Raw genomic sequence first — 17,282 nt, 5'->3', positions numbered from 1 at the left:
AAACGGATGGCAAAGTGACGTGCGTGCGCGTGCACTGAGAAGAGAGTCAGGGATTGTTTTTGGCAGATCCGTTAAGATTGGGAACCGGACCTTCTGGAGGGGAAATGGGATGGGTCTGAAGCCTAGGCAGGACAGAGGGCCTTTGAGCACTTTCACGACTCCTTTCTTTTTCAGGATAGCCAAACTCTCCATCGTTCTTTCTGGGATCAGAGAACGGGGCATTTCAGATGAGTGAAGAGAGGTGGTCATGTTGGCTTGCATCCTACCGCTCCACGTAGGCCATTTGTGCACGGGAGGCTTTGCCTTGGGTTTGCTGCTCTCTGGATGCACATTTCCTCCATCCGAATTCTCAGAACTCAGCAATCAGCCTCCATGCAGAGTTTTGAGGATTCGAGTGGAGGAAATGTGCATCTAGAGAGCAGCAAACCCAAGGCAAAACCTCCCGTGCATAATTGGCCTTAGTCAAATTTGACTCCTTCCTCAAATCCAGTTTGGTGAAGTGGATCTCGCTCCATAGTTCAGGCCTCTTCCATCAGAAGAAGGCTCTTGGGGCAGGAGGAGGGCTTCAAATACGGCGGAATGGAGTGTTATGCTGTAAGTCATTATATGGGATATATTTAAAAAAGAATGACACCGAATGAGTTGACTCCTTCTGAACTGGTGTAGGAATACATTGCATTTCTGAATGGCCACTGGTGTGTTACTGCACTTTGTATTCCCAGCGATGTATTAAGAGTTTGAAAACTTTATAAAAAACATCGCTTTAAAAGGGTTTTTGGATACCACGGCTTATAAATGGTTGGAAGACGTCTTCACAGCTAAAGGGGCCAAACAAAGGGCGAACAGTATTTTTTATAACGTTTTCAAACTCTTAATACATCGGTGGGAATACATAGAAAGTGCGAACAGTATCTTTTATAACATTTTCAGACTCTTAATACATTGCAGGGAATACAAGTGCAGTAACCCTCTAAGAGTGAGATTGCTGAGGGAAGTCATAGGGATAACATGGAGGGGATGGTTTTAGGCATGAAAAGGAGCTGGCAGTTCTTAGGAATGGAGAAAACAGGAAGGAGACATGGAATAATCTTTAGTCCAGTGGGTTCTAAATACAAAGATTTTTCATTTTGATGGATAATCTGTTATACCTCTAAAGGGATCACTGCCATCTTTCTGACTACCTACTCTTCTGGACCCTACTACCTCCTTTCTGGACAAAATGGCATATGTTGTCCAATATCCAAGCTAGCGTTTTGGACTTCAGACCTAAGGCTGCATCATGAGATTAATGATGCAATCCTAAAGGGGGAGGGGCAAAAGCCCTTAAAAGGTGGTGTGACCCTGGTGCTGCCTTAAATGCCACTTACACCACGGGAATGGGCATTTATGCTGGCACCAGGCCACTTATGGTGCTGCCAGGGAGTGGCACAGCAGCGCCATGCGTGGGTGCCTGTGCAGCCACAGCAGGATCACTCCTCTGATGCAGGGGCTTGCACCAGTGCCAAAGGGGGTGTTCCTGGGGGTGAGGCTGACATTAGTCAGCTCCGAGACTTTTTGCCCCAGGAGCATCTGCTTTTTCCCGTGTGAACTTACACCTGCAAAAATGGTGGCTCAGCCCCATGGATCTACATAGAGCAGTATCATGAGGGTTAGAAGAAGAAGAATTGGTTTTTATATGCTGACTTTCTCTACCACTTAAGGAAGAATCAAACTGGCTTACAATCACCTTCCCCTCCCCACAACAGACACCCTGTGAGGTAGGTGAGGCTGAGAGAGTGTGACTAGCCCAAGGTCACCCACCTGACTTCATGTGTAAGAGTGGGGAAACAAATCCAGCTCACCAGATTAGCCTCCGCCTTTCGTTTTGGCTTGCTGGCTGCAGTGTGGCAAGCCATTCAGGAGGCAGCTCAGCTGCGCCATGGCTGCGCCATCCCTGACACAACTATCCACCCACTCCCGGATTATACTGTGCATTTCTATTTGCATATTGGGAGGGATTGTCATCAAAAGATGTTTCTTCAAACTGGTGCAAAGTCCCTTTGCTGGACTTTGTTCCTCATTGCAAAGCCCAAATGGGAAAAAGAGATAAGGTTCACTTCAGTAAATATAAAAACTGCTATAATTTCTTCTAAAGAATTGCTTTTCAAGGAATTATGACAAAATAGAGATAATGACTTGGATCCTATGAACAAGTTCTGAGAGTTCTAGATAGTGGTTGGCTCATAGCCTGAAGCTGTTTTATCAACATTGTTTTCGACTGTTCGGTTTTAAGTGATTTTTACACTCTGGTTTGCTTTTATTGGCTGCTTTTATTGGTAATTTTATTTTTATATTGCCCTTGTCATCTGAGGCTTGATGGGTGGCAACCTTAGAAAGGGCACTCTCAGTCATGGCACCAAAAGCAGCAGTTACATCCCCAGGGAGATTTGTCTGTCCCCCTCTATCGTTGCCGTCCACCAGCAGGTACTAGGGATGCCAGCCTCCAGGTGGGACCTGGGAATCCCCTGGAATTATACCTCTTCTCCAGACTTCAGAGATCAGTTCCCTTGGAAAAAATGGATGCTTTGGCGGGTGGACTCTATGGCATTGACCCTACTGAGATACCTGTCTTGCCCAGGCTCCATCCCCAAATCTCCAAAGGTTTCACAACGTGGATCTGGTAACCCTACCCCCATCTCCTGCTGGTGGCCAAGGGGACCTGGCAACACTAGCAAATGAAGTGTATCATCAATGACCTTCTTTTGTATATGTGTTTTGTTTTGTTAAGTGTTGTTTTTAATACTTTTTATACTATGTGTTTTTTAATGTCTTAGATTATTTTCCACCCTGCAGACCCTAAAATGGGCAGAAAGGCAGCATAAAATTATTTTCAATAAATATTGTTTGTATTGATTTTATCTGTATTTATTCTTAGTGATTTTTTAAATTGTTTTTACTGTTTTAATTGTGATCCGCCTCAGCAAGTCTGGAGAGGCAGCAGACGAATGTTCCAAATAAATGAATAAATAGTCTCTGCTGCACACTTCCTCTTGTGCTAATATCTCCATTACCACCAGCCCCATTGAAAACCATTGATCTTGCACACACTGAGATGCTAATACAAAAGGAAGCCCCATGATACATGGCGGCACAGAACAAAATGGTCCAGTGTGGTTCTTCGGATAGTAGTAAAGACATTTCTACTGAGTCTCTGTCTATAAGAGACAAATAATTGTGAGTAAATTCTACTTTTGTCATACACTCTGTTGGCAGGAGCAGAACATTGATAGGTATTGGGTAAGGGAGGTGTATTTAGAGATGGATCTTATTTAAGTTTTGTGGTATTATTGTTCAAGACCTTGATCTAAGATCAGGGGGGAAGAAAGAAAGGTAGGTATTGGGAAAGTAGTGAGCTGCTCCCATTTGTCATCTGGAGGAATGCAGAATTGCAAGCAGTTCTAGGTCATTTATGCATGGAAGTTTTACCTGGGGCTCGAAGGTCGCTCGACCCATACTTTTCTGTTGTGAATCTATGCACCGGCAGTCACTAAGCTCAAATCAGGAATCATTTGAGTCTCCACCCCTTGAAACGCTGCTTTGTAATTGGCTGTAGTGCTTTCTGTGAGTGAAAGTCTATTGCCCCCTCCTCCCGGCAGAAACACAAGTGCTGTCTTACAAACCTTTTCAAGAAATGGAGCTTTCTAAAAGGAATGGGGTTGGGGTGGGAGAAACCCAAGCATCTTTTTAGAATCCTTTCTCATGTTTGTCTGCTCAGAAAGAACTCTGAGAAAGAAAAAAATATTTGAATTCCCGCCCCTTGAAATGCTGCTTTGTATAGTGCTTTATGTGAGAGAAATGTCACCCCCAACGTCTCTGTGGCACGCTTTGGCTTATGCATGGAGATTTCACCTGGACTGATCTCAGGAGTGATAGAAGAATCCGGATTTCACAGCAACGGGAAGACCTGGGATTTGCGAGGGCTGGCTGTGAGGTCATCTCTAATGGACAGAAAACAAATGCAAAACTCCATGCATAAATGACCCTAGTGCAAATGCTTATGATTAATTTGTCAAGAACAAAGTCAGTTTTACAATGGCCGATTGCCATTTGTAGAATCAGAAAACATGATACAGTGATGCTAGCCTGGGCACAGATAAATGAGTGGTAATGTGTTTTCACATGCAACATTTATAATTATGGCTACATATAGAGAGCAAAATAGAATGATACATATCTCTGCCTGGTAATCTGAAGGTGCATGAAAAGAAGGCCCAATGGCTAGTGGCAACAGCCATAAACCTGCCATGGCTTCTGGAGGAGAAAGGGGAGATGAAGGCTCTTCAAACATGTTCAGTCTGGCGAAGGAGACAGAGCAAGCACCCTTGGCTAATGTTTCAAGTGAACAAAAGTTTTGTGACATCCTAAATCCAGGTGAGTAACTGTATAATTTTCCAATTATTGTTCCTGTTGCTTTGGAGACAAGGTGTGTCTTACGTAAGGAGCTTGGGGTCTGCGAATGGGTCTGACACTCAGCCTCAATCACTGAGCCTCAGTCTACTACACATGACATTAAATGTGACTGGTTTGTGGCATATTTCCCCCAGTTGGTCTTAGTTGCCAGGAGAGGGATTGTTCCACTGCCTATCAGGGCTAGAATAGATGAGCCCTCCTCCTGGCTGAAAGAATGAGGCAGGTGTGTATTTAGAGCGCGCGCGAGAGAGAGATCTGATGTAGGGTTCTGAATTTGTTGCCTTGTAGAGATCTATGATTGGATGACCAAGGGTGAGAGAACAGGAAAGGTTTGCTACTGATTTTAGAGTCTCTTACTCTTTGCAAAGGAAGAAAGGAAGAAAGGAAGAAAGAGATCAAATAACCTCCCCCCAACCACATAGGAAGTCTAAGGGGCTGCAGGTAGTTCATATGTTTTTGATCAATGTTTGACAAGTGCCCTGTAATCGTATCACCAAATGTTTGGCTATAGAGAGGAGATATTTTTTACCCAGCCTGAAATGGATAGTGTTAAACTGTGTAAAGGAGGTGGAGGTGGGGCCTTGAATTTTTAGGCTTTGTCTGAACGGTACGCCACCCAGATTAAAAATGCTGTGACATATTGATTTTAAGTATATCATTGTGAACACTTATTTTCAGGTGTGGTTCAAATAATCATAACCTTTGTGGGAGCTGCTTCTAACAAATGGCTTCCCACAAGATTCTGCTCATGTTATTTTATTTAGGATTTTAGTTAGGATCTCTGTGGCAAACGGATTACCTAAAAAAATCCCTGCATAACTGTTGGATTAATTATTAAGATCTTTTTTCCAGTGCTACAAAGATGCATGGAAGAGATAACTGATTTAATCATGGAAGAAATACCTAAAGCAGAGTAAGTACAGCTAGCTAAGAGATTGTCGTATATTTGCAGTATCCTGTAAATGCTCTGTTTTCTGATCTCTTCATATCTCCTTGTAGACCTCTAACCTCTCTGCATGTCTCATTGTTAATGAAAATGGCTGATTTGCTGTAATGTCCCAGTGGATATTTTACTGTGGCTGTCATTAGTTTACATGCTCTGATGTCACAGAGGACCTGGGCAGCTTTGAATTATATACCAAGTTCCACTCCTATTTTTAAATATAAAACAAAAATAAATAAACAAAGGTTCTACTCATTGTTCCAGAATTCCTCAGATAAATAGCACATTTGGGGATCCTAGAATTTATACTGTACTTATAAGGCTGGAAGGAAGGAATAGGATTTCTTTGTATGTATATGTGCTGACACTTTCTAGGAGATTGTAAACCTGTGGGCTGGGCTAGGGCTGTGCTTCTTTTTTATGCTGTAGGTGTTTACCCCCTGACCTGGATAGCCCCAGGCTAGCCTGATCTTGTCAGATCTCAGAAGCTAAGCAGGTTCGGCCCTGACTAGTAGTTGGAAGGGAGACCTCCACGGAATACCAGGGTCCTGTCACGGAGGCAGGCAATGGCAAACCATCTCTGAATGTCTTGCCTTGAATACCCTATGGGGTTGCCATAAATCATCTGTGACTTCAGAAAAAAAAGTTTCTTATAGGCACTTAACAAGTAATATATACATAAATATTATCAAGATGCTTATTTCTAAGGCTTGTGATACATCTGTTACAAAACACTTAGAAATGCAATTGTACAGCCTGTGAGCAATTTTTGTAAAACAAAAAACTTAAGTAAATGCCAGGAGTTTCAGATCCTAATTTGTTGGTACAAGTCACAGGAGGTGTTTTGAAGAGCCTTTTGATAGAAAGTTTTTGTCCACTAATAAACTAACAGCCCATTCCTGAGGGGGGGGGGCGAATCCCCTTAGGAGGCGGCGTGACCTCGCTGGCGGCGAGGCCACGGCCACTGGCAGACGAGCACTGCAAGGCTGTGCCTCGTCCCTCCACCGGCGCGGCCTCTCCATGGTGCCGCTGCGCCTCTTCCCTGCCGTTCCCCTATGTGGTCAGCTCAGGAATGGGCTGTTAATGGTGATTCTTGATCCTTGCTGAAGAAAAGGTTGCCTGTGCAATAAAGCACTCGTATTTATTCAGATTGTTCTATGGTTTCATTCTCTCTTTCTTACCACAGGAATTTAGAGATGCCAGTGACTTGTGTTTTACAGTGCAGCTTCATAGAATTGTTCTGTACATAAGAAGATGCAAAATGTGCATGCACGTTTTCTTTACTTGTGTTAGTTTCTACTAGCTACCTTAAGAGAGGCATCGTGTGAACAAATCCAGCCAACCTGAATATAGTAATAAATGGCTTGTAGTTCGATAGATTCTAATTTTCCATTAGTTTAAGGATCAAATGTTTAGAAAACAGCTGTTTCTCTTTGTCCTTTTTTTTTTTTAACTGATAAGGCAATAAAGATACTTCAGTGCCATTGTTTGTTAACATATAACATTTCTGGTCCAGATACGTCAGTTTGCTAAACGACTATGTTGAATCGGAGTTTTTTCTGATTGATGGTGATTCACTGTTCATCACTTGTGCAAGAGATCTAACGTTAGAGCGAGGACAGAATTTGCACTTCTTTTACCTTGTGGAACGCTTTCTCTTCGATTTAACAAGCAAAGGAGCAAAATATGTCATTGTTTTCTTCAAGGTAACAGGAAGAGCTGTTTTAACTGTGTGTCTTATTATTTGTTTGTTTTCTCCCTATAAGAAGAAATTTGTAACAAGTCTGCTACCAAGGCAAAATAATTCAGGCGGGACTATTTTATCTGAAATTGGTGTCCAGTTGATGCTACAGTGTAGAATTCTTGTGATCTTCATTCTTACAATGATCACCTAAACATGTTTGCAAGAAACAACTCAATGTACATTTTTTTCGAAACAGCAAATATCGGTCCTATTTAGGGAGTGTTGATAAAAGGAATACAGGCAGGAAGCCCTGCCATTAAAAGCTCACTCTGAACCTTTTAAGTCTTCCTTTGCAGAACACTGCTTTCCTCTGCCTTGCAGATTTTGAATCCCAGTCTTGTTTACTGGGAAACAAGTTAATTGATTTCAGTGGCACTTAATTTTCAGTGAGTATACTTGGAATTGCAACCTTTGGGCATTACTTACTGTACTATGCCACACTCTGCTATGCCACGGTCTGCTTTAAGCAGAATATTTTATGGAATTTTTATTGTTCTTGTGAAACTGGTTGATTTTACAGTTATAAAGATTCCTGAGAGAGGGCACAGTATAAGTGGGTAGAGTGTGGAGATGACCTGCGTCAAATGCTCATTTTTTCAGGGTCACTGGGTAATCTCAGGCTGGTCATTTTTTGTAAGCATAACCTATCTCATAGAATCATTATGAGAAGAAAATGTAAGTTCCCTTCTATATCACCTTGAGTTCTTTGGATAAAAGGCATGCTACAGATACATCAAATAAATAAATAGTGGCTGCAGAGCTTACTCTGGATTTATGAACAAGCATGTGACTGCAAAATGAGCTCCTTTCTCCCATCCAGATAGTCTGATTTTGAACAGGTCAAAAACTCGTTGCCTAAAAAGTCCTCATAGGTCTTCTGAACAACCCAACAGTCCTAGAGAGAGGTTTCCCAATAAATACTAGGGAATGCTGTGTAAGTACAACTGTTATGGTTGGATCCTTTAATTCTGCTAATAGAAGAGCCTTCTACTGGTGCAAGGAGCCTTCCACTGGCAGTAGTGGATCCTTATTTATTTATGAAAATATTAATAACCCCACCTTTTCTCATGGCTCAAGGTGGCTTACAATAATAGTTGAAAGACAATTAAAACCAGAATAAAATAAATAAAATAATAATAGTATCCTTGCACCCAGCAAAAGGCTCCTTATGTTGGTGGAAAGCTCTATCGTTTGCATAATAGAATCGAAAGTATCCAGCCCGTCATCTACCATCATGTGTATGGTTGTGTATGTGCTTCAGTTCAGTCAACTTTAGTGGGTCCACCATGGATGTACTGTAGTAGAATGGGATTGCAACCTTAATATAATTCCTAACAAAGAATGTATTTCTTTAAATGTTCTGAGGCAGCTACTGTAGAGTTTAAAAATATTACATACAAATTGCTTTTTTTGCAGGATGCAGAATATATATATTATAGAACTCTTGATCTCCTTTCTTTGCGAACTGCATTGATTACTCATCTGAGAAACAACACTCAAACTCCTGTACATACTGAGTTTTCTAACTGCTTAGGCAGCGACTGGCAACATTTTCTGGAGGAGAACTATCCCTATTTCTTAATAATTGCTGAGGAAGGCCTGGATCAATTGCAGACCAATTTTCTTCATATATGTATTATTCACACATTGTCAAATAGAATCAACATTGTACTTACTTCAGGACAAGAATCAGATGCCATCAGAATTTATGGATATCATATCCATAGCGGATACCATCAATGGTGCTTTTTTCAACAGGTGAATGGTAATGTAGAATAATTCTCCTACAGTGAGCAAAAGGGAAATAGGCCTTATTACCATTTTTTAATTAACATGGCCATTTAGTTTCAACAACAGCTCTGAGGTGTGTCCTGTGTAACAAAATGGCACATCTGTTTTTTTAGGGATAAATGGTAGGATCAGAAAAGAGCAGTATTTATGTCACAAGAATCCCCTGAATTTCCTCTTAGTTATAGCTGAGGAGAAATCACCAGATCGATTTCCCTTGAATATTTTGGATGTTACTGTGAATGTCTTTCCAGTTCTAATGTGCTCTCATTGAAAACCATTGAGTATTTTAACATGTAGGGGCAACATCTCATTGCCATCCATAGGATTGCTACTGAGCCAAGGCTTGTCAAATTTACTAAATGAACACAGCCTTTCATAAAATGATATTTAGTATTAGAAGACAAGAGTATTATGCACAGTGGCTAAAATCTACCTGTGACTGCCATAAGCAACCCTTCATCCCTCCTGCTTATTTTGGCAGATATGGATTTGGAAATTTGCCAAGGTGATGGCCCAGGTTAGCCTGATCTCATCAGATCTCAGAAGCTAAGCAGGGTCAGCCCTGGTTAGTATTTGGGTGGGAGACCCAACAAGGAATACCAGGGTTGCTATGCAGAGGAAGGCACTGGCAAACCACCTCTGTTAGTCTCTTGCCATGAAAACCCCAAAAGAGATCGCCATAAGTTGGCTGCGACTTGACGGCACTTTACACACACAAAGTACAAAGAGCAAAATGTGTACTATGCAAGTGAAATGGATTTGCTCCAGTTCACACTGATATTAATCAGTCATTGCTAGTACGTAGTTGGTTTTGTAGGGTTGCCAGTCTTCAGGTGGTGGCTGGAGATCTCTTGAAAGTATAGCTGGCCTCCAGGTTACAAGAATCAGCTCCCCTGGAGAAAATGGCTGCTTTGGAAGGTGGACTGTATGGCATTATATCCCACTGAAGTTCCTTCCCTACCCAAACCACTCCCTCCCCAGGCTCCAATCCGCAAATCTCCAAGAATTTCCCAACCCAGAGCTGGGAACCCTATTTTAAGATGTAGGTAGCAAAGAAATTTTGATAGGGAGTCTTAGGAGTAAAATAGTATCTGTGAAACCCCTGACCCTGGTTTGGGGGGTGGGGGGAAGGAGAGATGAGGTATCAAAAGAATGAAGAAGAAAAAGGAAATACTATTTTTTGGCAGTACAATTCCATGAGCATTCATCGACAGCCACTTGTAAGATGATTGTTACCTTTTGTATAGAATGATATAATGGCTTTTGCACAATAACCGTTCTGCTTAGGTGCTAGAGGGGGAATAACAGCCTCATATTGAAGAAATAAATGCTGGTTCCAGCACAAGAATCTTAGAAGTCAGAAGCATGAAACCTTCCATAGTTACATGGTGTTATTCCCCCTCTAGCACCTGAGTAGAATGGTTATTGTGCATAATTTGTATAGGGTTCTTTATATAACATGCCTTATACAGAATTTCTGAGTTTTTTGGTAACTGGCGCTTTGTGTTGTGGTACAGAAAATGCAGTAGCATCCTATAGCCCCAAAGTGAAATGCCTGTCCTAATAATAATGACAAGAGCAGTAGCAGCAAGAACAGTAACAATAGCAACCTGAATAGATTTCAGTGGGGCATTAGTGGGAGATGGAAGCTTTGAAATCTGGATGCGTTATGCTCATGATTTTGTGTGTGTGTGTTTTGCTTTTAAGCATAAAACAGGGATTAAGAATTTGTATCTAACATTGGTTACATATATGAAGAGATATTGTTCAGAAGCAGTCCTTTCTCTTTCTGGAGATAAAATTCTGGAAACTTTGATCACAAAGGTAACGTACATGTTCACAATTTATCATAATTATTTGTGAATGTAGATATTCATGGACTACTTTTGTTTTGGCTTTTTGGCTCATGCCAGGGACTCATTCCTCTGGCTAGACCAAAGCTTTCTACCTGGAACAGGAAGGGAAAGCAAAATCTCAGCCAAGATGTTACACAGTTTGCAAAGCTGTCCCACCCAACCTTCCCTCCCTTCTAATATTACTAACATGCTCAAAATATACTAAGTAGACTACCAGTTAAAACTAGAATCCTTGCAAGCAGGTCACAATCTACTGAATACAGTGTAACTGGAGGGAAGAAGAACTGGAGCCAAAGTTTTGCCAGATGCTGTGGATGACCCAAAAGAGTTTTTTTTTAAAACCTCTTCTATCAGAGGTCCCCCCCCTTTTTTTCCCCTCTGTAATTTGTGGTCGAGCTCTATACTTCTCTACTTGACAAATGTTCTTTTTTTGAAATTGGAGTTATTTGGTTCCTTGCAACCAGGGACAAAGCCTCATGCTTCTCAAAGTACAAGAGGTCTATAAAATTATGCATGGTTTGGAGACAGTTTTTCTCCCTCTCCCATAATACTAGAACACGGGGTCATCTGCTAAAGCTGGAGGGTGAGAGATTCAAAACAGATAAAAGGAAGTATTTTTTTCACACAACGCATAGTTAAATTGTGGAACTCCCTGCCCCAGGATGTGGTGATGGCTGCCAGCTTGGAAGGCTTTAAGAAGGGAGTGGACATATTCATGGAGGAGAGGGGTATTCATGGCTGTTAGTTAGAATGGATATTAGGCATGCTGCATACCTATTCTTTCTAGTATCAGAGGAGCATGCCTATTATTTTGGGTGCAGTGGAACACAGGCAGGATGGTGCTGCTGCACTCGTCTTGTTAGTGGCTTCCTAGAGGCACCTGGTTGGCCACTGTATGAACAGACTGCTGGACTTGATGGGCCTTGGTCTGATCCCGCAGGGCCTTTCTTATGTTCTTAGAAAAGAAGGCAGGGCCTCTTCCATTAGAAATATCTCTAACAAGTAAGGTTTCAAGCATTTCCCTCCTCCCTTCAAATTGTCTGAACATAAGGAAGAGATTCTAAATTTGAATGGAATCTGATTGCAAACTATCAGCATGTGAAAGAGCTGTCTTGGATTTGGGATTGCAGTAAGGAGGGGAAGTGGGTGGAACTGAAAGAAGAAAGTTGCCTTGATCCACCCTGTTGTTCTTCACATAAGCATGTTTGTGATGGTATTTTAAAAAGTTTGATTTTTAAAAATACTTTTACCTCTATACAGCCAGCGTGGTATAGTGCTTAAGAGCAGCGGACTCTAATCTGGAGAACCGGGTTTGATTCCCCACTCCTATATATTAAGCCTGCTGGGTGACCTTGGGCTAGTCACAGTTTTCTCAGAACTCTCTCAGCCCCAAGTACCTCACAAAGTGTCTGCAGTGGGGAGGGAAAGGGAAGGTGATTGTAAGCCACTTTGAGACTCCTTAAAGGTAGAGAAAATGTGGAGTATAAAAACCACCTCTTCTATAAAAAATAAAATATTGAGTTAGCTTGTTTCTCTGTTTGCTCTTATGTTCTGAAATGTCAGGTTCATGCAAAAATCACTGCATTACAGAAGGCGATAGAAGATCTCCGATATATAGTCTGTATTGTCACATGTTCACTGATTTTAGAAAAGTACAGTCAAGACAACCAAACTTCTTCTGTGAAACAGGTGAGAACTTCCTTAGTAAAAGTTAGTTTCTGCTTAAAACAGTCTAATATACCTGAAACTTAAGTTCCCTGAGAACTCTTTCAGCCCATGCAGAGGCAGGCAATGGCAAACCACATCTGATCGTGACTTGCCTTGAAAACTCTACAGGGTCACCATACGTCAGTTGTGACTTGCTGGCACTTTACATACCTACAATATTCCTGTGCGCATGCATTTTAAAAAACTCCCTTCCTACTGTCATTTTGGATGGTGATTTCCCAGCTAGTTACTGTTCATCACTAGCTTTAGGAACTGCATTACTGTACCAGCAGCTACAAAAAGTTGTGGTTCCGACATGGATATTCTCAATACAGTCAGGAGGAGCCACAGCCTTGCATATAACTGCCCTTATCCGACAAGTTTTCAGCAATAAACAACTTCCAGTACTCTCAAACAAATGGCCAGGGCATAGATTAGGAGCCCTACAACTTGCAGAGTTCTATGGGCACTTCTGGAATTGTTAGAGAGTACTAGGCACCTCCACAAAATAGCTGCTATGGGGACCCCTAACCCTCCCCATATATTTATTTTTAAATAAAAAAATTAAATGAAAAATTAAATGACTGGCAGGAGTGCTGTGGTCTGTCCCTCTTGGGCCACTTCTGGCTCCGGCAGTCCTCTCATGGCCTGCAGGATACTCCCCATCACATTAGCCCAGACCAAACTCCTCCTTTGGACCAGTGCTGCCTATGGCTACCTTCTTCATCTTGCTTGCTGCTTCCTCCAGCTGTTCTCTCCCCTTTGACCCCGACTGACTTTTGTCTATGCAATTGGCTGTAGTGGGACCCGCCCTTCTGCTGGCAACTCTGGCTTGGACAAGTTTTTATTCTGGCTGGGCTGTCAGGAGTGCTCCGATGTCATCTGGGTCCCTTGGGGCCATCAAGGTGGCTACAATTATCATTTTAGTTTTTCAGTTAAAAATTGACCTAATGATGTGTTTCTAAGGTGTCAATTAGAAGTTTATTCAACTAAATCAGTGGTTCCCAAAGTGGGCAGCACCACCCCCTGGGGGGCGGTGGGATTACCTAGGGGGGCACAAAGAGGCAAGGGGCAGAGGGGTGTGTGTGCTAGAGGTGGGCCCCTTCAACTGTGTTGTTGGATAGGGTAGGGGGCTCTCGGGTTGAGTTTGTGGAACCAAGGGGGCAGTGGCCCGAAAAGTTTGGGAACCACTGAACTAAATGAATATGTGGCCGTTCTTGAAGAATAGTTTACCAATAATATAAAATATTTACAAAGTGGGAAGGCAGTTAAGGCATCATTTCAAAACATGGGTTGTAGTATCTGTTTCATAAAATTTTCTTTTGTGTGTGTGCTTCACTGAAGAGAAAACCTGCATTAACCCTGCAAGAAGCTGAAGACCTAATTAGGATGTATTGCCTCAGTGTGGTTTTTCTTCAACACTTGCCCCTTTCACAACGAGCTCAGATCAGATTAATCAAAAATGAGTGGAATGAAGAAACGTTCTTGTTCATTCAACAGGTAGGCACTGCTATAGAGACGTTAAAAATATTGAAACAAAGGAATCCTTATTATTGGCTACCTTTCAAAATGGTTCTAACTAGGAATCAACTGAATCAGAAGTTGATTTTTGTGAACATTTTCATGACCTGAAAAATTATCGCCCATTAGGCAAAGGATTATGATGAGAGATTATGATTTTCTATTCACATTCCTATCAGATTTGGTTATGTTATGGCATCACTGATAACAACTGAAGCGCCTACAAGAGAGAACATGATCTGTTGCCAAGGCAAGCAGTCTACTGTGTCTTTCCCCATCCATTCAGAATGATATGAGACCAATAAAATAGCTTTATTGATTGAAAGGAGGGGAAAACCTACCCTAGGCAAACATTTTACTCTGTGAAGGAGATTTTCAAATAAGCAAACTACACAGTAATGCAATTAGTTTAATGAACATTCTGCACACCATTCTGAATGTAATTTTCATAGAGAAATTGGCATAGAAGTACTTAAAATAAGTAGACAAATAAACGTCCTGTTATCCTTCCAGCACAGTGAACTCATGTGAAATCATCCTTGCAAATACATTTGGATGTGCTCAGCCATCCTGTTCCGAGCCATAAACATATTAAGGACTGATGCTCCTGTCTGTCTACAGTACAACCTCTGATTTTTACCAGTGTTACGCATCTTGGTGATTGTATAAAGATCTGTGGACAATGCCAAACTCTGCATGCATCAACTATTAGCACATAGCCAAAGGCTCCTAGAAATACATCAAACATGCTTTCCAGTACTTGGTTTTCCTCTGGTCCTGCTGAGTATACTATGTGTACTCTGAAAGCTATAAGCCTATATGTTTGTGGCACCAAAACAAGCAGTACGGGAAAAGTCTTGACTTGTTCCATAAAATAATTTGGATACTTGAGGTCATGAAAATATATTTAATTCTTTCAGAAAAGAAGACTCATGGTATACATCCTTAAATCTCCAGCTAAACTAAAGTCTTAAAATTTACAGGCATTATTCCTGCGATGTTGTGTATTGGCATCATGTATCAATGTGAATTCTGGGTTGGATCCAGCCAGCCTTTACACCCAGTCTTACTTCCCCTCCTTACTACAGCCCCTGTCCCACATGGCTTTTGACCATACCTGTCCCATGATCCCCAGCATAGTCTTTTTGGTGGTCAAAGAGGAACCCTTCCTCTGTTTTTGTGTGCGTATATTGTTTATTTTGAAGGGTACTCAATTAGAAAATGTCTAGATTTTTTTGCTCTGCATCTTTCTGTAGTTATAATGGATTTTATATATGTACATTTTGATTTATTGTAAGATGCTTTGAACATTTCAGAGAAGTGGAACACAAAGTTTATGCAAATGAATTATACTCAAGAGTTTTACAAATTTCCTTTCAGCATAAACTTTGTGAATATGTTGTTCTGGAACATCTTGCTACTCAAACCTCATGGAATATTGATTTTTCTGTCCTTCCGGATTTGAGTGACAATCTCTTGTTAAAGAACATTGCATTTTATTACGAAGCAGAAAAACTTTCAGGTATTTTATTCATTTTGAATTGTTTGAGTGATAACACACCAGAAGATTCACACAGGCAAAGAACCATCCAGTCACAGTAAGGATGCAGGGAACCAGTTTAAAGTGGCTAACCTTGCCAGTTTGTAGCCCTGAACTGTTGTATGGTAGCTGCAGTGGACAAGGGCCATCTCTGTGTTCATTTCCCTCTTTTCTGTCAATCTCCTTTTCCTCAACCAATATGTGGCACCCCTGTTGAGCAAAACCTACACATTTTCCTCTAAAATTGTCATGTTTCTCTGTTAAACCCTGTTATGTTAATGGCTCATTTACCAAGGCAGTGAGATTGATTAAAACCTTATATTACTTCTCCAAGACCAAGCTCACCCTGATCTAGAGTGATTCCCCTCTCTAATTTATTTAAACTAGACTAAACTGTGGGAACCACTATTTTTAATTATTTAATTAAGGGCACCATTTTAAATTATTTAATTATTGTTATTATTATAGATACTAATTAATTATATATTTGTACATTATTATGCTGGTGTTTTAATGAATGTGTTATTATTGCTAGCCACCCTGAGTCCGGCCCTGGCTGAGAAAGGGTGTGATGGAAATGAAATAAAATAAAATAAATGTGAAGCTTGTAGCACTGTAAGTTACTGAAAGGAATGTTGCTGATTTACTCCCCTCTGGCCTAGTTATAGATATGTCTTGACTAGTACAGGAGGTAAGCCCCTTTATTATATCCCATAAGTATACTTCATTGATAGTCTGTGGGCCAATGGAAGAAGAGCTCATTCTTTGAACTGTGTGTGTTTCCCCCCCGTAACATCTCTTCTTAAAAGTACACTATGTTAATTGGCTTACATGGTAACATTCTTAGCCAACGAGACTGTTTTTTCCCCAATTAAAAACATATATACTTTATTTATTTAAAACATTCTAATGCTGCCTTTCCACCTGATTAGGGTCTCCAAGGTGATGAACATGAAAAGATTTTAACATTAAAAGCAGCGTTTATAATTATAAAATAATCCAGTAAAAGTGCATAAACATACAATACCAACACCAGGGAGAAGGGCAAACAGCAGTTTGCGGGGGTATGCCAAATGAAACAATGCAGAAAAATTCTAGAGTCACTTGCACAGGCACAAACTGAGGAGCTCAAATCTCTCAATCCTGTGTGGCAATAAAGCATACTTAAAACCATTGATTTCTGCCCATTTAACTGACTTTAACTTTGGGTTAAACTTCATTGCTTGTATCCTATGAGGTCTGTCAGTAGAGAAGAGCTCACAAAGCAGGACTGTTCTGCCTCCTGCTGCTGCTGAAGCCCCACTAAACCCCCTGACAGTTTGTTCCTGGGAGTGAAGGGCTCCTCATGAACAGTATAAGGGGTGAAATGGGGGTGAGTCTAAAAATGGTGGAAATTCCCTCCATCTTCCCTTGTCAGAAACAGACCAAAGGTTACAAGTCCGTATAAAGTAGAAGAGAAGTCTGGTAGTGTAAGTCAATATCAAACATCTAAATAATGGTGGTGAGGCACAATGGTGTCTAACCTTCTCCCATCTGATGACTCTTCCATGCACTCCTTCAAGTTGCCTTTCCCATGTGGAGTGCCCAGATACAAGGTGGGGCTGGGAAATACAATGGATTCAGTGAGGAGATTGTGGAGGTGGGGGGAAAGTACCAGTTGGGAGAAAAGGACCCTGCCTACCACTAGTGCCCTCCAAGTCTCATTCCATCACTTTTCATATTTTGGCATAC

The 17,282-nt window shown here is 41.3% G+C and overlaps 1 protein-coding gene across 1 annotated transcript in view; it reads left to right on the top strand.

Moving 5' to 3' along the window:
- The first annotated feature begins 4,253 nt into the window (after window positions 1–4,253).
- The window catches only part of DDX60 (DExD/H-box helicase 60), a 63,642-nt gene continuing 50,613 nt past the window's right edge, over window positions 4,254–17,282 (top strand). Inside the window, exons 1-8 of the mRNA XM_056855060.1 lie at window positions 4,254–4,410; window positions 5,302–5,362; window positions 6,909–7,098; window positions 8,553–8,894; window positions 10,635–10,751; window positions 12,347–12,472; window positions 13,835–13,990; window positions 15,392–15,533. Coding sequence (XP_056711038.1) covers window positions 4,254–4,410; window positions 5,302–5,362; window positions 6,909–7,098; window positions 8,553–8,894; window positions 10,635–10,751; window positions 12,347–12,472; window positions 13,835–13,990; window positions 15,392–15,533 — 1,291 coding nt within the window. The remainder of the gene's footprint in view (window positions 4,411–5,301; window positions 5,363–6,908; window positions 7,099–8,552; window positions 8,895–10,634; window positions 10,752–12,346; window positions 12,473–13,834; window positions 13,991–15,391; window positions 15,534–17,282) is intronic.

The sequence above is a fragment of the Euleptes europaea genome, chromosome 9 (genome assembly GCF_029931775.1).
Source record: "Euleptes europaea isolate rEulEur1 chromosome 9, rEulEur1.hap1, whole genome shotgun sequence".
Taxonomy (NCBI): Eukaryota; Metazoa; Chordata; class Lepidosauria; order Squamata; family Sphaerodactylidae; genus Euleptes; species Euleptes europaea.
Note: the sequence above shows the minus strand (reverse complement) of the source record. Positions and strands in the feature narration are given on the sequence as shown.